The sequence below is a fragment of the Topomyia yanbarensis genome, chromosome 1 (genome assembly GCF_030247195.1).
Source record: "Topomyia yanbarensis strain Yona2022 chromosome 1, ASM3024719v1, whole genome shotgun sequence".
NCBI lineage: Eukaryota > Metazoa > Arthropoda > Insecta > Diptera > Culicidae > Topomyia > Topomyia yanbarensis.
The window spans coordinates 72804106-72823721 of NC_080670.1; the positions used below are offsets into that span (position 1 = coordinate 72804106).

The 19616-nt window shown below is 39.1% G+C and overlaps 3 protein-coding genes across 4 annotated transcripts; 1 reads left to right on the plus strand and 2 right to left on the minus strand.

Annotated features, from left to right (window-relative positions):
* Positions 1–604: 604 nt before the first annotated feature.
* Positions 605–1633, plus strand: LOC131677924 (uncharacterized). 2 transcript variants are annotated; one of them, XM_058958025.1, is made up of 3 exons: positions 605–689; positions 1003–1170; positions 1327–1633. In XM_058958025.1, the coding sequence occupies exons 1-3, from the start codon at positions 615–617 to the stop codon at positions 1459–1461; spliced, it is 378 nt and encodes a 125-aa protein (XP_058814008.1). In that variant the 5' UTR covers positions 605–614; the 3' UTR covers positions 1462–1633. The 2 variants fall into 2 exon arrangements, with proteins under 2 accessions (XP_058814008.1, XP_058814007.1); XM_058958024.1 differs by having other exon boundaries at positions 609–972.
* A 402-nt stretch (positions 1634–2035) lies between these two features.
* Positions 2036–13420, minus strand: LOC131677923 (zinc finger protein 678-like). The gene is made up of 2 exons (XM_058958023.1): positions 13359–13420; positions 2036–2891 (listed from the first exon to the last, which is right to left on the minus strand). The coding sequence occupies exon 2, from the start codon at positions 2801–2803 to the stop codon at positions 2036–2038; it is 768 nt and encodes a 255-aa protein (XP_058814006.1). The 5' UTR covers positions 2804–2891; positions 13359–13420.
* Positions 13421–15166: 1746 nt separating this feature from the next.
* LOC131677926 (uncharacterized) lies at positions 15167–16916 on the minus strand. Its single transcript, XM_058958026.1, has 4 exons — positions 16592–16916; positions 16270–16533; positions 15797–16084; positions 15167–15736 (listed from the first exon to the last, which is right to left on the minus strand). The coding sequence occupies exons 1-4, from the start codon at positions 16833–16835 to the stop codon at positions 15255–15257; spliced, it is 1278 nt and encodes a 425-aa protein (XP_058814009.1). The 5' UTR covers positions 16836–16916; the 3' UTR covers positions 15167–15254.
* Between the last annotated feature and the right edge of the window lie 2700 nt (positions 16917–19616).

Consider the following 19616-nt stretch of genomic DNA (forward strand, 5'->3'; position numbering starts at 1 on the left):
GAAACAGATTGCAATCGCCAAGTTTTAGTGATAGCCACATTTGCTGGCAACTCGCTCACCGGTCATTGCTGATCACTCGGGCTTTTGTAACGTGGCGATAAGCACATCACCACCTGATGTCTTATGGCTGTTGAGAGCGTTGCGGTAACAGCCTGTGCACGCTGACAAAGTCGACGTAAATTTATTGTGAGCCGTGTTTACCAGAATTGCTTCACAGCTTATTGGTAGCGTCGGTAAACACGAGTCAGTAAATGTCATTCGTGCATAGGCTAATAGACATTGAATGTCGAGACAAACATTTTTTATATATTTTAAACGAAAATATCGTTACGTTAAAAATGTATGTTATATTTCTGAAAACTGGTAGTTTTAAAGTGTTTTAATATAGTTAAACCGGATATATGAACACCGGTAAAATAGAATTTTCCAAAATGAATTCTCAAAGTTGTTTTCTCGTTTCGATACCAGGGTGGTTTCCGCCCTTTGGTCATCATTTCACGATCGAATTGATCAAATTTTTATGGCATCGAAATTTTCGATTTTTATGGAAAAAAAATCGAAACAGCTGAGCACAACTGCAGTTTAACTTCACCAGGCACAATCATCAGAATGAGATGCAGGAAAATATTTTCATTTTACCGTTCAGTATGAGAAACATTTTACAAGTGATAATCGTGTATGCCCAAAAGGTATTTGTGCGGATCTGCGAATCCGGTTTTTGTGGAATAATTCAACCAAGGGCTATGATGTAGCAGCGGTGGAGAGTAAGTCCAATCATACGGCTTCATCCCACCCCGGCAGCAGATGAGCGCTGGCGAATGTTCTCAGCCACCTGGAGGAGGAGGTTCAGCGCGGAAGAAATGTTACCAGACATCGCCGATCTGGTGTTTGGACTTTTTTGATAATTTCATAGAGATTGGGTGTGCAGATGGGCGGTTGGAGTTCTGGGAGGGAACGACTGGTAACTTTAAGGTACAACTATTGACGGACGTTTCATTGCAGGGTATATATGAAGCCGAAAACATCCACAACAATGGAGTAACTAACATAAAGCTCGCCGGTGACAAAGTGATAGTCCCACGGTTGAGTGGACGAATCGATTCTCTGAGACTAGAAACGTACACGCAAGGTTGTCAGATCGATTGGGGTTTACGTCTGCATATGGGCGAAGTAAGTCCTATGTTTCAAGCAATTTTTTAAGCTCACGTAGGGCGCCCAACAGACAGATTTTATTTGTTATTTTAAAATACTGTATATTCTAAGTCATTTAATTTTCAGTCTGCAATAAGTATGTCAACAAGTGCCTTAATTCTTATTCTTTTTTAGCCCACGTACGCACCGGTTCGGCAGGAAGCATTAGTTTATTTCAGCAATCCGTCCACAGCGTTGCCAGCTCAACATAACGCATCCGAGGAGGAGCTTCGATGTATTCTGGAGTTTCACCAGCAGGGTTACCGGTGACATGTTTGGAAGTGGCGGGCGGTACAGTCATAACTGGCAGCCAGGGCCACACTGTTAAAGTATTCCGACTCGATAGCCACCTATTGCAGTTCACCCTAAACGGCCATTGCGGTTCTATCACATGTATTTTCATAGACCAGTGGCAGGCCGAGATGGGCGCATCTGGTCGCCAGGATGGTGTGCTATGTGTGTGGGGCTTGAACTAGAACAGCTCCTACAAGACAATGGTTACGAGAGTGTTCAGCAGGCCAGTGGTAAGGGAGTGGATAATTTTTGTAGTGTCGATTGTTGTTAACAGGGCCATTTAATGGAGCAGCAATTAAATATAGAAAGTTACTAAATACATTTTGATAATAAACAAGACTTCTATTTACATTGCTTTCAATCAGATAATTTATGTTAGAACTTGCTTTTCCTCTTCTATTTTCCCATTACCGCCTCCAGTGACCGCATGGATGCTTTCGGTCACGGTAGAATCCTTAATTTTTCCTTTTCGCCTGCTACCATTCCTTGACCTTTCGTGCAGCTTCTTGTGTCCCATCAAATGACTACGTTCAACGAATCTTTTTCCGCACTATTCACAGCCATGGGGTCGTTCGCCAACATGCCTGCGATTATTCTGGGTCAAATGTGCTCTTCGAAGAAACTCCTGCCCGCAGAGGTCACATTTGTACGGGCGTTCGTTTGTATGGATTTGCATGTGCCGAGTCATGTGAGAATATTTATTAAACCCGCCACCACAGACTTCACATCTGAATTCTCGATCTTTGCTGTGGGTAAGTTTGTGCTGCGTAAGTTCTTTAGATTCAAGAAACTTTCTACCACAGATGTCGCAACTAAATATTTGATCCACAAGATTCATATCGATGTGAACACGCTGGTGACGTTTCAAACTGCTGCTTTCTACGTAGCCTTTGCCACAGATATCACACTTATACGGACGCTCGCCAGTATACATGCGCATGTGGCGAGTGAGTTCAGCACTAGTTATGAATTCTTTGCCACAAATATCGCACTTGTGCGATCTCTCACCTGCATGGATAAGTCTGTGTCGCGTGAGACTACTGTTTTCGGTAAACTTCCTACTGCAGATATCGCAAATGTAAGCCTGATCTTTATGGGTAAGCCGGTGCTGATCCAATTGCTCAGAAGTGAAAAATTCTCGGCCACATATCCGACAACGGTGCCGTCGCTCGCCGGTGTGCATCCGTTTGTGCCGGCTTAGATTTATACCCTTGGTGTATGCTTTACCGCAAATATCACAGGAGTACGGTCGCGTGCCGGCATGTACGCGCTTGTGAACTGCCAGCTGTCTCTTCTTGGGGAATGATTGGTCACACATTCCGCACTCATAGGTTTTATCGATGGTTGTTTGCAGTACGGTGGCATGTGTGAAATTGTCACCTGGACTTGTTGACTGTTTTGTCTGTCTACAATGAAAATAGGGAAAAGTGCATTCGATATTAATTTTTTTTTTAAAAAAAGCATTCTTATATATTAAAATCTCCGAAAAACAGGTTATGATCTCATAAAATCTAACTTATTTTCGAAGCATATGAATTCAATGAAGCGGAATAAGCATATCATAACAACTTACCGTTCACCTATCTCCACCTTACCGTCCTATCACATGTATTTTCATAGACCTGTGGCAGGCCGAGATGGGCGCATCTAGTTGCCATTGCCAGGATGGTGTGCTATGTGTGTGGGACACATTTAGGTTCACTAGTCGTATGGGATGACAATACTGGAGATGTAGCTCGGGAAGTCAGGCTTGACTGTTCCAATTCACAACTAAGTCCGAAGATTATGCTACCTGCCAGTGGTTCGGTAATTTGTGACTACGGAAATCAAATGTGAATCGTTCGTTTCCCACTTGTGGCGGCGGAAAAGTGGTTCGGTCCGGGGAATCGTAATGGGCCAGCTAAAGAAAACAAATGTACAGCAGCAGCCTCTGAACGAAGTCATTGCTAGCACGAGTCTTTGATTTGGAAGGATAGTTGCTGAGGACCATTCTCACAATAGTATAAAAGTTCTAAGTTCTAACTTCAAAAAGAGACAACAATAAAATGTATTTCTTTCAGAGTTGATAATATCCATTACATGATCAAATGCGCTGATGGGTTAGGCTTTGGATTCGGCTATATTCCATCGTCATTGAAACTAGATCATAGAATCATGTTAATTTGACAGACTGCAAGTGTTATCAGTAGCATAAACAGTTGGCAGCCCAGTTAGTATTGTTCTTTCTGCTTGCAACCAACCTGGTTATATTGATGTCAATGCTAAATTCGCTGTTACAGCTGTATGATCGCTATACTGTCCCATTTGTTATGGGACTCGCTATTAACATGGGACAGTTATGCTTAGAGCACCAGATTCTAAAAGCGACCAATTTTGGCCAATCACTGGAGACAAAATCACGCGTAACAATTAATAATAAATTAAATTATTGCAGAGTAATTTTTGTTGTACATGAATAAAACATATCTATTTTCTCGTTACCTATGGCTAAATAACCATTAGAAAGGTTATGAGTTTATGTTGTCGCATTTTATAATCACTTATACTACTTTCAAGCGATCGATTTTCAAGATACGACTCGCACTTTAACCACCCCTTCACCGCGCCATCAAAATATAAATACCAACAAAGACCTGATAGTTCGTTTGAAAAAAAAACACCGAAGCACAGTGAATTGGTGTTAAAACTCTATCTTTGATCCTAGTGCTGTAGGATTTTGCCAACATTTATACTATTTTCATTCAAAAAAAGTATCACGTGTGCACTATGTATATGGACTTCTAAATTTGGTAATTGTTACGAATCACACACGGCCTGGCCTTGGGTACAAGATAATAACTGCTTGATCTCCCACGAGCATGGTCCTGCCGGAGTGTTTGCCTTGCCCGATACCGGGGCAGCCTGTCCTCTTGTGAATCGGAACCGCTTAACATTCCGATGAGGGTATGTCCAACGGTATTACCGACGGAGCCGATCGCTACACTATCAGCAGTAGCTGCGATTTGAGCAATTAATCCAGATGCCTGGTGGGGAGCTACCATTGGTGCAGCGACAGCCGAGTGTGACGCAGGCTGGACCATCGGCTAACTCGATTCCGGCGAGGTGGAGCGGCTGCAATTGGTGCGGACCTATGAAGCGATGTATATAATTTCAAGGACATTTGCAACGCAATTACGAGAGATCATCAAAATGTTTCGTGGCTAACGTTGTAATTCAGCAAAAAAAACAAAAGTTAAATTGATCGCAACAAATAAAATCGCTTTCTTCAACGAGTCGTGGACAAGAAAAATCCAAATGCCAAATTTAACGGAACATTGCCTAATGACGTCAAATAAAATTGAAAGCCTAGCGAGCTTGTTAATACAAGCTATTCGCATTTAAATGCGAACCAAATCAAGTTTCTCATACTGTGGTCGAATACAAAAAATTCCAAGTCTATGTAAACAAGCTCTGCGAACTGTCAAAAAAGTGAGGTTAAACATTTTCATCCAATGTTCATACAGCGAGAGGTTCATTTTAGTTTGATTATTGTGCTTTTCACCGAAGATTAGCATGCGACGGAATCAATTCAAAATAGCGAAAGAATTGAAAATATACCCTGTTAGCTCCATCCACCCAGTTTAGAACAAACATCTAGCAATATATAGGCCCTGTTGGTCAGGTATCGGACGGTCATGAATTGACAGTTCATGGATTTATTCACCCCTTCACTACCTGTTCAGCGAAAATCGGAAATTATTTGTAACTATTTTTTGGTACCCATTTAATGAATTGGTTAGTGTGCTTTTTGATTCCTAACTCGATTCCTCTGCATCCTCCTAAGTTTTTGCTTGGTTCATAACCAATAGTCGCTCGAACAATTCATATAAAAATCAATTCAAATTACATTTTTGTAGCCTTGCGGAATTGAAAAGGTTAAATCTTAAAAATGGCGGCTTCGCAATCTTGTCGCTATCTTGTTTTTTCGCTATTTTTGCTAATTTCCAGTGATAATCACAATACATTGCTAATGAATTTTGTACTGCGATTCACCACTTCATTTACCGCGTTGCCAAGAACTTAAGTGAAAATATTCAAAGCAGTGCTGCCCAAACGCACATTTTAAGTCCCACCATTCTTGCTGAGGTGAAAAAAATATTCAACATTCTTGCATATTTCTAATTTTAAAAAATCATTAAAAAGTCATGATAGCTCCTAAAAATCTCATTTTTACGGAAATGTTCTTATAAATGTGCAATCTTTCGATTAAAAATAAGAAAAACAGGTGTTAGGTCGGACGAGAAAGGTCTATTGCTCATATTGTTGACGAGGTAGAAAAACCAATTTGTTTTACGTCATTTTCCCTGAATTCGGCACAAAAAAATTATCCTATTCTTCACCTAGAAGCTTTAGCATTAGTATCTACAGTTAAAAAATTCCATAAATATCTTTATGGAATTTTTTTTTATGTGTTTACAGACCACAAGCCTTTAGTAGGGATTTTCGGAAAAGAAGGTAAACATTCCATTTATGTTACGAGATTGCAAAGATATATTTTAGAACTTTCTATTTATAATTTTGAGATTAAATACAGGCCGTCAACTCAAATGGGAAACACGGATTTCTGTTCACGATTTCCATTAGAGCAGATGGTTCCTAGCGAATACGATAAAGAGTATATAAAAAGCATAAATTTTGGTAACGATTTGCCTATTGACTATAAAAGCATTGCTTTAGCAACAAAAACTGATGAATTTTTACAGCAAATTTTCACATACATTAAACATGGTTGGCCTAAACGTTTGGACAAGCGTTTTGCTGATATATTTTCCAACCAACAAGACTTAGAAATTTTTGATGAATGTTTGCTTTTTAAAGACAGGGTTGTTATACCAAAAGCTATGCAAAGCAATGTTTTGAAACTTCTGCATGCCAATCATAGTGGTATAGTTAAAATGAAACAATAAGCAAGGCGTTTCATATATTGGTTTGGCATAAATGCGGATATTGAAAAATTGGTCTCGAGTTGCTTGCAACGGTATGGCAATAGTTCCCAAACCTAAAATTCAATCTCAATGGATTCCTACTACAAGACCTTTCAGTCGAGTGCATATAGACTTCTTCTTTTTCCAACACCACACTTTTTTAATTATGGTAGATAGTTTCTCAAAGTGGGTGGAAATTGAGTGGATGAAGAAAGGGACAGATGCAGGTAATACTTTAAAAAAACTGGTGGCATATTTTGCTCGGTTTGGCTTACCTGATGTGTTAGTTTCGGACGGAGGTCCTCCCTTCAATTCACATACTTTTACAAGTTTTCTTAAAAGACAAGGTATCAAAGTGTACAAGAGTCCTCCGTACAATCTGGCTAGCAATGGTCAAGCGGAGAGACTGGTAAGAACAGTCAAAGAAGTATTGAAAAAGTTTCTACTTGAACCGGAAATAAGTGAATTGAATCTTGAGGATCAAATTAATTTGTTTTATTTAATTATCGCAATTGTTGCTCGACAGGTGATGGACAATTTCCATCGGAGAGAATCTTCTCTTTTACGCCTAAGACACTAATCGATCTAATTAACCCAAAGAAGAGTTATAAACAATACTTAACACCACTAACAAAGCATGAACCACCTGCACGACCGGATGATGAGATTAATTCAAGGAAAACAGTCTCTATAAATATAGTAGATCCTTTGAATGATTTGATGACTGGTGACGAGGTGTGGTACAAAAACCACAATCCTCAAAACCATGCTCGATGGATTAAAGCAATTTTTCTAAGACAAATTTCTAAAAACGTCTTTCAGGTGGAAATTGGAAGCGTTCAAACAAACGCTCACAGAACGCAGCTTAGGACGGTCGCTGCTGATTCAACCGATCGCCCAAATGTCAGATTCTCGGTGGAGATGGCCGGGACCGCGGGAAGCAGTAGTGATGTGGAAGACGAAGACAAAGACGGCTTCAAGGGTTTCCCGGATGAATGTTCGGGACGCGGAGTGAAAAGAAAAAATGATTTTGTATGTCCCCCAAGGAGATCAAAAAGAGTTAGAGTCGCTAAGACTTTTCGAGATTTTGTGTATAGATAATTTTGAAGTACAAATGTGTTAAATTGAATTAATATAAATTTGTTAATTCATTCTGAACTAAAAGGGGAAGAGCTGTTGTATAACAGTTTTATTTGTAAAATAAGTAATTATTACCCGTCGAATGGGTAAATTGATTTTAGTGTGTTTTAGTCGGAATCGACTAAAACGATCAAAACAAACGAAGATAAAAGTCAATACACGAGAGTGAGCAGGTCTCATTCGTTTCAGAACTTTAAGCGGTTAATAAGTTTTATTTTACAGTGCTGAAAGAAATCCAAAGTGTACTTACCTTAAGTTAAAGTGACTTACCTGTGTCAAAGTGTCGGTGCTCTTTCTACTCTCCCCTTCGGTTCTGGAAGTTCTCCTGCAGCTGCGTTGGTCCGGTTAGATGTCCGCTGGTTTTCCTCCGGTGTTTCCCTGTTGGAAGAGTTCGGACAGTTCAGGCCCCCCAATACCCGAATACATCAGTTATGTATCTTAACATTAAAAAAATCAATTTTTCTCCATACATTTTTTCTCGAAAACAGTAAAATTTAATGTGAATGCACTGAATCAGCACAGAGAACAGACATCCATGATCGAACAAAAATATTTAAAACAACGTGTGTAAACATTTGAATTAATATACCAAAAACACTAGCGCCGCCACACCAACCTAACTATCTGTCAAATCGATTCCGGAACCGGTTCGAAATCCTGGATGGATTCAGCATGGAATCTAGCTCAAAGAAAACAACCGATTCCGACTGTATCGGTTGACGCATTTGAGCTGGAATTCATGCTGGAAGTCCGAATCGGTTCCGAACTAGTTTGACTGGGCAGATGAGTAACCGCTGGCAATTCTGTCGCACTCAGCCACAAAAAACATGACGACAGTAGCGCACCTGGTTTAGATATCCAAACTACCTTCGAAACCGTTAGAGATTTTACACAAGTTGAATGCTGAAGATGGACGTCTGTTCTCTGTGTTATTAAGCTAGAGCTTGAACATTTACATGGGATGTCAGGGTTTTCTTCCTGAAATAATTGCTGCCAGTTTTCCGGCTTTTGTGTATGTGTATGCCTAACTCTTAATATAGTAACTCTAGCAATTAACACAGGCGAATTGAGTCAAATGTCAAACTGTTTAAATCGCCTGACCACTCTCTAAGAACGGTTCACGGAAAAATAAAACAACCCGCAGAATAAGTTCTTTTAACTTAAATTTAGGTAGTTTTGAGTCTTGCGTCGCTTTCGCACTTAATAGTGTTGTTAAAAACAAAGAGAGAGATTCGACTCAGTCGAGGCCTTCCATGGAATAAGGTACTTTTGAGTTGTTTGAGGTATACTCAAAATTAGGTAGATTCAACTTAAATTTAGGCATATATAATTCAAGGTTGAGTATAAAATCCTGTCAATGAGTTGTGGTTTTTGCCGTGGTTGAAGGGAAACTACCTTCAACACGGTTTACCTAATTTTACCTTATCCCACGATACCACGAGATTGAGTCAAAAGAGCTCAACTTTTGGTAGTTTTTCGTATCCGTGTTGGTTTCAAAATCGTCCAATGAAGGACGTTCGTTGCACTGATAAAACCAAGTACCCATTAATGCGTAGAAAACTACTCAATTTCAATAAAAGTGAAATAACCCATTAAATGGGTAAAGCGTTTGTACTCATAAATGAGTACATACCTTGTACGTCAACCTGGGTATGTTTAACCCATTATTTTTCGCAGAACTGTTACAACAAAATGCGTAAAAAATACCCTTTCATGAAATTCGCGCCAGAATGAAAAATACTGTCAATAGAATTATTTCTGAATTAAAAAACATAAAATAACATTCATTTTACATTATTGTTTCCTTATAAAAGTATAGGAATCTAGATAGAAATCCTATTCTAAAACTATTTAACAAAATAAAACCGCCAACTGGATATATTTTTGATGGGTGGATCTTGTGGTTGCTCTAAAAATGCCGTACTGGCGCATATTTTCAACATCCTCAGTAGTCTAAACAGACGTTGTTTTCGGAGCATTGCAGGGCGATAATTTGCAGGTTCCACTACGATCCTTAGTTTACAGGTTAACTCGCTTGAAATAATGCTTAAGGATTTTTCACCCATTATCAAGATCAATATACCCATTGACATTACCTCATCGAGTAGTTGTAAAATTGATGAAAAGTACTCATTGTTAGAAACAAAAAAATACCCATTTTTTGACAGCTCGAATAACTTCCGAAAATGGGCAATTTGAATACAAAAAATGAGTACAGTTTTTTTTACCGTGTGGACCAATTTGGACAACGTCTAAATAACCGTTCAACGAACGTCCATCGTTGGACCTGTGTTGAACGTTTTTGAAACAATTTTTTGGACGTCTCAGTGGGCATGTTCGTCCGCATTTTTTTGACCGGGTAGTAACTATAAAAAATTGTTTCAAAATCGTTCAACACGGGTCCAACGATGGACATTTGTTGAACGGTTATTTGGACGTTGTCCAAATTGGTCCAACGAACGTCCTTCATTGGACAATTTTGAAACCAACCGTTCTTAGAGGGTACCCACTGAGAGCAAGATGGAGAGAAAGGTGGGAACCTCCCAGTGATCAAATTTTCTGGCAGAGACCTCTCTGCTAGATTTCTGTAAGTCTTGGTTTGGCAGCCCTGTCAGATTTCTGCGCGTATCCTGTCGGGTTAGTTGAGCTAGCGTGAACTCGGTTTCGCTCGCGTTTTCTGGCAAATTTTGATAGGAACCGAGCAAAACCCTAGCATAACTCGGACATAAACTGTGCAAAGATCCTGGCAATTTCTACCTGGTAGAATTTAGCACGAATCGAGCAAAACATCTGACAAAGATGTGGCAGGAAGCGTGCAGAGATCTTGGCCGTACATTTCTGACTGGACGCCCGGTCAGCGCGGCAAGCAGAAAGTTAGCAAAAGTTGAGCAAAGCGAAATTGATGCTGGCAGAGTTTCTGCGAGCATTTTGCGCGATTTGTGCGAGAATTCTGGCAACGAATTCGCTCAAATGCAACAACCGTTTCTGACAGAAGCGGTTAAACCAACCGATGCTGCTCACTTTTATCCAGAATCCAGTCAGAAATGTACGGCCAAGATCACTGCACGCTTCCTGCCACATCTTTGTCAGATGTTTTGCTCGATTCGTGCTAAATTCTACCAGGTAGGAATCGCCAGGATCTTTGCACAGTTTATGTCCGAGTTATGCCAGGGTTTTGCTCGGTTCCTGTCAAAATTTGCCAGAAAACGGGAGCGAAACCGAGTTCGCCCTAGCTCAACTAACCCGACAGGATACCCGCAGAAATCTGACAGGGCTGCCAAACCAAGACTTACAAAAATCTAGCTGAGCGGTCTCTGCCAGAAAATTTGCTCACTGGGCGGCACCTGCGGATTCGTGTTTTCTTATTCTTTCTTTTTGTTTGTTATATCTTACTTTTTCGATTCACACACACTAATACTTGGTGTAGTTCAAGAAATGACATGACTTTTTTAAAGAACAAACAAGAATTGAACTTTCAATTTTTTTTTGTGAATCCATTATCATGAAGTGCAAGGTCAAAAATTGCGGTCGCAGTAAAGCGAAAAATCCGGAGATGACTTTTCACCATTTTCCGGTGAATCCCGATTTGTGAAAACAGTGTTAGCATTTACTTAATTTCAAATAGAATACTCCCCATATTAATCACTCTGAGGACAGCCGGTTCAATCTGACACCCAGTTAAACTCATTCCGGAACCGGTTCGGATTTCTGAATGGAGTCATTATGGATTCCAAATCAAATGCAACAACCGATTCCGACTCAGAATCGGTTGTTGCATTTGATTTGGAATCCATAATGACTTCATTCAGGATTCCGAATCAAATTCCGAATGGTTTGACCGGGCATTGGCGTGCTGGATCAATTTGACACGCGTTTTTTTCTTTCCGCAGGTCCCGTCCCAGGTGGGAACATTTGACACTTTTGAGTGCATTAGTATTATACATAGTGAAAATACCACGCATTTACACACAGAAGGCAGCGCTTCTCTAGTCTGGCACGACTGATTTATGTACCTAACGCGTAACGCTTCTATGAATGACGTCATCATCGACTATTTAAAGAACAGATTCGGTCGAACAAGCTCAGTTGCCTGTTGAACGGCAGGCAGAGCAGAGCACTGTGCTGCGTGCTTTCACAGTCAGTGTAGAAGACTGATAAGTCCGTTACACTGGCTGTGGAGACACGCTACGCAGTTCAACTGGCGACTGAGCTTGTCCGATTGAACACCATGCTTTCTCTTGTGTCGTGCTCGTTTCAAGCATACATTTCATGTACAATCTCGAAATTTCGACTAATTCATATAATCACTAGCGTTGGCACATTTTGCTTGCTGCGTATCTTCCATTCGTGTACGGATACGATGTATCGACTTTTTTGTTTGATTCGAGCACTGTACACCGTTCGCTTGGGTTTATTGTTTGAGGTGAATATGTGGGTATATCCAAGTTGTTGCGGTCACATGCGTGTATGATAGACATCTGAGTCTCGTTTTTTTCTTTGTATTGTCATCTCCATCGCAGGCTAAGGAGACGAAAGCGCAACGAAGGTAAATAATAGGTTTGTTCCAGTACATGGAAGTTACTCCCGGAGCAAGAAATTCTCGATCCTTTTCACTCCGGTTTGCCACCAGAAGAAGAAAAAAGAGAAGATGATAGTACAGGAACGATTTTCTCCCTGTTTGCTCCGGAGTACTTCCAGTTTCTCCTGGTACTGGAACAAACCTAATATATTCCATCAATTTATTGATTCCACGAGATTCATTTCCACTCAACCTATCCCACTTTGATTCTCCTAATACATAGGTACCACAGACTAACAGACATAACACTATGAGGGAATTCCCTCAAAAAACATCGATCCGACAATTTTCCCAGAACACTAGTTCCACCTTTTATTCACAGTCCCAAACACTCATTTACTGGTGGGTTACCCCTCAGGTTTGCGAACAATTTTTCACTAGTGGTCTATCCCCCATATGCTAGTTCATATGTCAGTGGCGCCATAATTTCAAATGTGGCCACAGTCCCAACTACAAATATATTTAAAATGACCGGTAAAGCGGGCGAAGCATTGTTTTCGAGTGTTATGTCTGTTAGTCTGTGTAGGTACTTCAAACCCCATTTATGAATGAATACACCACAGAGAACAGACATCCATGATCGAACAAAAATATTTAAAAAACGTGTGTAAACATTTGAATTAATATACGATAAACACCAGCGCCGCCACACCAAGCTATCCCAACTATCCGTCAAATCGATTCCGGAACCGGTTCGAAGTCCTGAATGGATTCAGTATGGAATATCCCACTGAGACGTCCAAAAATTTGTTTCAAAATCGTTCAACACGGGTCCAACGATGGACGTTCGTTGAACGGTTATTTGGACGTTGGTCAAATTGGTCCAACGAACGTCCGTCATTGGACGATTTTGAAACCAACCGTTCTTAGAGGGATTGCTCAAAGAAAACAACCGATACCGACTCTATCGGTTGATGCATTTGAGCTGGAATTCATGCTGCAAGTCCGAACCGGTTCCGGACTAGTTTGACTGCCCTCTAAGAACGGTTTGTTTCAAAATCGTCCAATGAAGGACGTTCGTTGGACCGATTTGGACAACGTCCAAATAACCGTTCAACGAACGTCCATCGTTGGACCCGTGTTGAACGATTTTGAAACAATTTTTTGGACGTCTCAGCGGGTGGGTAGAGGAATAACCGCTGTCAATTCAGTCGAACTCAGCCACAAAAAACATGACGACATTAGCGTACCTGGTTTGGATATCCCAACTACCTTCGAAACCGTTAGAGATTTTACACAAGTTAAATGCTGAAGATGGTCGTCTGTTCTCTGTGAATACACTGTTACTCAAAAAACCGTCGCAAAAAACACATCTAAGGCAAAGAGAATAGTGAAAGAGACGAAGAGTGAAAATCAGTCAAAACGGCAACACTCCCTTTATGATGATTTCAACACTAGAATTTTGGCAACCGCTTCTACAGGCAGCACTTTAAATGACTCCTATTATATTTTGAAAACAAACCGTATGTCGATCGATGGATTTGTTTATCAAACGATGTGCATTTCGAAACAAAGATATGAAATAATTCTAAAGCTTATTTTTAGTCATACATATACTCTAGAATGCACCTTACAATCACGATTGAGCTAAATTCTGACGAAAATTCAAATTTCTTTTTTGATAGAAGTACAATACTTATCTCCTCCAACTCAGGCATGAGTAATGTTTATTTACATTGCACGATTGGTCTGCTCAATAAGGTATTTTTGGCTTCACACTATTCGTCTCTTTTCCTATTCTCTTTGATCTAAGGTCATTGGCTCTCAAACGTGAAACTTTTTCACTCGATGCGCCAACTGGATTTCATTTTTGGTACTAGTCAAATGATGATGAAAACATTTTCTTGCATTGATGGTATAGGATGGTTGTTCTATTTTAATTGTTTTAAAATAAATATCACATAGTTTCACAAAAAGCTTGACTACAGGTGATAAGAAAACACTCGTTCTTTCGTTTGACACCAAAACATTCAGTTGAACTCAATATTTTATTACGAATTATTGAGATCCGGAATTATTTTTGTATTGTTGAGGTTAGATTGGTTGTTTTAGATATGGAAAATGTTTATCTAGAAATTGGACTTATCAGTGGATAACCTCGACTACCAACAACTACACTCTTTAATTCAGTGATTTTTGCCCACCATCGTGTTTTCTATCGGAATTTCAATCTCTGAATTTCATTTTAGTATAAATTGAAACCGGAAGAACAAATGTGAGTGAAGTAACAAGAAATTTACCATCTGGATATTTATCAGAGGTAGGAAACATATTTTCTTCATCAATATTACTGAAAAGTAGAAGAAAAAACATTTAATTATAATATTGATTAAATTTAAAAAATTCAGAATTTTCTTTCCAATGTGTTTTGACAGACGAAAATAAAAACATCATCATTGCACTTCCATGCTCTCTGGCGGTCGACATCTAGCGTTAGATCACGAATATATAAAATTATTTTCGATTCTTGTATATGTTTTGCTTCGTTATATGATTAAGACGACTGCATTCGCGACATTTATATATGTACTTTAGGAAAATTACAATAACATCAAAAAGCTTTTACATTTTTTAAATCTTCCATAAAGATTTAAAACAGTTCCAGATATTAGTTCGAATTTCGATCGCAGTTTTCTGTCTGCTTAAGATCTTCTTAAAAAAGTTTAATTTGATTCGATCGTCCATTGTAAATAAAATGACCTGATGAGCAAGACGGTTTGGTTCAATATGTACCATTCGATGTTGATTGGTCATAAGTAAAATGAACTGTAGAAAGAAATATTTTTGATTAATTATTAATCCAAATGTGATAAAAAATGAAATATTTCATTTTTTTTGCAGTCCTGCGTTCTACAGTTCGTACAACCCCATAGGGCTGTTATCTTGTAGTTTTAACTATTTTTGTTCGATCATGGATGTCTGTTCTCTGTGGTCAAATGTTAACTAAAAGTTAAAAAAGTTGCCAAACAGTCCACAGCCTTAAAAGAAAATTGCCAAATGGTTCACAGCCTAAATATAAAAATAGGCTTGATTCTGATTTTTATTAAAAGCACTTAACACCTAAAGTTACATCCACATTTGATGATTTAACTAAACTCCTCTTTCGTAGCTTTTAAAACTTTTTCAATGGCCTTCATTTTTGAACCAGCAGCTGCATTTTTCCGAGGTAACTTTTTTTTTGCTACTCCGGTCGATCCTACGATGTCACCAGAAGAACCGAGTTTTTTCTGAATGTTCTTCAGTTTTGCTTTCTTTGATGCCACCCCAGAATCTTTTGCTGCCAATGACACTGTTGCAGTTTCCGCTGCACTAACGCCGGTAATATCCGCTATACCCGGTTCAGTAGCAGCCTTATTCTGCTTTTGTCCCTTTAAAATATTACTTGTATCAAGCTTTTCGAAGTGAATCTTCTTATTTCGATAAGTACGCTGGCTGAGCCGCTTCATTGTTTCCATGGGTAGGGGATTTTTATAGCACACATAACCCATGTGTTGATGAGGGATTTGATCCAAAGCGATTACATCTCCAACGGTTTGAAAAAACATGCGAAGTGCGTTGTTGCTCATTTCTATGTCAAAAGAAAAATAAATTGTTACATATCATAATAGCAAAAAAAAAGAATATTTACTGTTAGGATCACAGTGCTTCTGATAAGCTAGTTCAACTCGTAGTTTTCTACCTCTGAAAACAAATCCATTCATGTCTTTCGCAGCTTTGGCTTCGATTCTACGCGCAAAACGGACATAGCAGCAAATGTAGTTCAGCTTTTGATATTCCTTGTCTGTGAGAATCAACGAGCCATCATTTGTCTCCAGCATAATATTGAGAATTGTTCCGTAATTTTTAAAATATTGAAGAAGTTCGAATTTCGATATTTTAGGGTCAACATTATCAACTCGAACGCAGTTTTCTTTTTCTGAAACACAGTGACGACTCATTTTAACTATTATAGCATTTTCGTTTTTACCTGGTGCTATACCGGTGTAGTACAAAGAAAATAGACCAAGCTGGAAGTTTGAATAAGTCTAGCATTGATTACACCGGTGTAATGGATTGTCAATAACGAAAAGGCCATTAGAAATATGTAAAAAACAATCATACCATACTGTAAGCTGGGATCAACCAATTTAACTTGAAACTTTCCGTCTTTTACATCACAAACTGCAATTGCTTCCTCTTTTGTACTGAATTTTACGAGTGCCACAATAGGACTATATAGTGAAATATGCTGCAAACCGACAATCGTTTGTCCATTTCGGGTTTTTAGCTGGATACTTCCAATTTTACCGTATCGATCGAAAAGTTCTTTTATTTCAGTTTTTCTGGTACCTGCAGCTATGTTTCCAACAAAAATACTGTGCTTCACTAAAATGCAAATTAAATTTTTGGAGCTGATATTCACCTATTAGTCACAAGTACTTACTCTGCTTGAGAAACTGTTCATCACCTTCGCAGGGCTCTCCGTTGAAGAAGTAAGTAGATACTACGGATTTGTCCTTGTCCTTCACTTCGGCTGCTCCGTAGGTAAAATAGTAAAAGCTCTTCACGGCTTTGTTTTTAATGTTAACTTTACGAATTCGATTGAGAACTTTCTGCCGCATCTGGCGACGTCGAACAGCTGCATTTTGCTGGAGACTTTTATCAGTGGTAGAGGATACATCATCCATCGTGCTTCAAGATCGTCGTTTATTTCGATATAATATTGTCTAAAAAATAATTGCAATTAGTGATGTCTTTTTTTACTCGATTAACGCAAATAATCGATTAATTTCCAAAATAATCGAAAAATCAATAATCGATTACAAGCTTTCGGTATAATCGAGCAAATCGAGTAGCTGATACCCAGTAAAGTTCAGCCAGAAATGAACTGGAATTCCGGCTGGTTCCAGTTCGGATTCCGGCTCCAGTGACACAACCGATTCTAACAAGAATCGGTTGTGTCACTGGAGCCGGAATACGAACTGGAATCAGCCGGAAATCCAGTTCATTTCCGGCTGAGTTTAACTGGGTATCAATTAATCGAGAGCATAATTAATGAAGGGTGGCGGAAAACGAAAGTCGCAGAGCAAAAAAATATGACCAGACTTCTCCAAATTTTTCAAAATGTGTCGAGCGACCTTATTTTTTTTTGGTTGACAAACTAGGATTTACTAGGTAATCGATTATTGATTTTAATCGATTATTTTTGTCGATTAATCGAATGAATTAATCAATCTCTCAAATCGACACAGATCTTTCAATAGGGCCAAAGTCGCAATGTACTCAAATGGAGAAAAATCAGTTTCAATACACGGCGATGCTTTTCTAAATGTAGTTTTTATTGTAGGTATAAATTACTTTATGACCATGTTTTTCCGGAAGCATCTTTGGTTAAACCTTATGACAATATAACAAAGAATTTAATTCCTATGTGCTTTTAGTGGGTAGAAACTAAAAAAATGCTTACGCCCAATTTGCATCCCAGTCGTGATTTCGCCCTTCAGCAACCACCATTTGCGGAAGGGCTAAACGGTGTACATAATTTTCAGAAGGGCGCGGTAAAAGGGCTAAACTGACTCTGTCTTGCTGGGTAGGGCTGGGTAAATGGGCGAGCTTGACAGTATACTTTTTAATAGGGCTCAGCAAATGGGCGCATAGAAACCCAATGTAAATGATAGGGCGCGTGCATCTTTTCTTCGAATTTCATGAAAATATCGAAATATTCGAATGTTTATGTGCAACAACTATCGAGTAGACATGATCCTAGTAGATATTGCTTATCATTTATATAATAGAACCGCCGTTTAAAGAATAATTTTGTGAATAATAACCGTACGCCCGGTTCTGTCAAAAAATGTAAGTTTAGCCTTTATATTCCATATGAGAAGAAGGGCCTAAGTCGAAATCTCGAAGAAAATGCATGTTTCGCCGTTTTGTTTTCTTTAATTATAAATCGAACTAAAAACCATTTTAACTAATTTTCACCTCAATCTTGTAGTATTTTTGTCGCATAATGTCATAATAGCGAAAACGCAGTTTGTTTACATTTGCGATTTAAGCCCTAATGAAAGATCTATGTCGAAATATTATTCGATTAACGGATAATCGATTATTTGCAAAAATCAGACATCACTAATTGCAATATTAGGTATATTGAAATTTCCTACACCGAGGAAAAAGCACTTAAGAATTTCATAAATCTCGACTTATGAACCTGAACAATTTACATAAACATGTGTATGAATTTTATAAGTCGCTTTATGGAAATCATACACATGTCCTAAGATTATCACAAAAATATCACACACTTAAAATCTATTACCTACCAGTAGGTAATTTTAATTTGCTGCCCTTATTTCACTGCCAGAAAACAAGGGAGAGGGAATCATTTTTTTACTCAAAATTAATGGGATGAAGTTTAGTCGGCTTTGGGGAATATCTCATTATTTTTGGGTAAATTTGGACTCCCTCTCCCTCTAAGAACGGTTGGTTTCAAAATCGTCCAATGAAGGACGTTCGTTGGACCAATTTGGACAACGTCCAAATAACCGTTCAACGAACGTCCATCGTTGGACCCGTGTTGAACGATTTTGAAACAATTTTTTGGACGTCTCAGTGGGCTCTTTCGTTTTTCGCTGGAGGACAGAGAACAGACATCCATGATCGAACAAAAATATTTAAAAAACGTGTGTAAACATTTGAATTAATATACGATAAACACCAGCGCCGCCACACCAAGCTATCCCAACTATCCGTCAAATCGATTCCGGAACCGGTTCGAAGTCCTGAATGGATTCAGTATGGAATCTTGCTCAAAGAAAACAACCGATACCGACTCTATCGGTTGATGCATTTGAGCTGGAATTCATGCTGCAAGTCCGAACCGGTTCCAGACTAGTTTGACTGGGTAGAGGAATAACCGCTGTCAATTCAGTCGAACTCAGCCACAAAAACATGACGACATTAGCGCACCTGGTTTGGATATCCCAACTACCACAGAGAACAGACATCCATGATCGAACAAAAATATTTAAAAAACGTGTGTAAACATTTGAATTAATATACGATAAACACCAGCGCCGCCACACCAAGCTATCCCAACTATCCGTCAAATCGATTCCGGAACCGGTTCGAAGTCCTGAATGGATTCAGTATGGAATATCCCACTGAGACGTCCAAAAAATTGTTTCAAAATCGTTCAACACGGGTCCAATGATGGACGTTCGTTGAACGGTTATTTGGACGATGTCAAAATTGGTCCAACGAATGTCCTTCATTGGACGATTTTGAAACCAACCGTTCTTAGAGGGATTGCTCAAAGAAAACAACCGATACCGACTCTATCGGTTGATGCATTTGAGCTGGAATTCATGCTGCAAGTCCGAACCGGTTCCGGACTAGTTTGACTGGGTAGAGGAATAACCGCTGTCAATTCAGTCGAACTCAGCCACAAAAAACATGACGACATT

Bases quoted from the DNA above. Each gene is read 5' to 3' on its own strand.
- LOC131677926 (XM_058958026.1), bottom strand. From the start codon at position 16,835: ATGGATGATGTATCCTCTACCACTGATAAAAGTCTCCAGCAAAATGCA. The intron at 16,534-16,591 runs GTAAGTACTTGT...TTTGCATTTTAG, and splicing joins TGAACAGTTTCTCAAGCAGA to TGAAGCACAGTATTTTTGTT. The intron at 15,737-15,796 runs GTAAATATTCTT...CTTTTGACATAG, and splicing joins GAAGCACTGTGATCCTAACA to AAATGAGCAACAACGCACTT.
- LOC131677924 (XM_058958024.1), top strand. From the start codon at position 805: ATGAGCGCTGGCGAATGTTCTCAGCCACCTGGAGGAGGAGGTTCAGCG. The intron at 973-1,002 runs GTACAACTATTG...GTTTCATTGCAG, and splicing joins GAACGACTGGTAACTTTAAG to GGTATATATGAAGCCGAAAA. The intron at 1,171-1,326 runs GTAAGTCCTATG...ATTCTTTTTTAG, and splicing joins TACGTCTGCATATGGGCGAA to CCCACGTACGCACCGGTTCG.
- LOC131677923 (XM_058958023.1), bottom strand. From the start codon at position 2,803: ATGTGTGACCAATCATTCCCCAAGAAGAGACAGCTGGCAGTTCACAAG.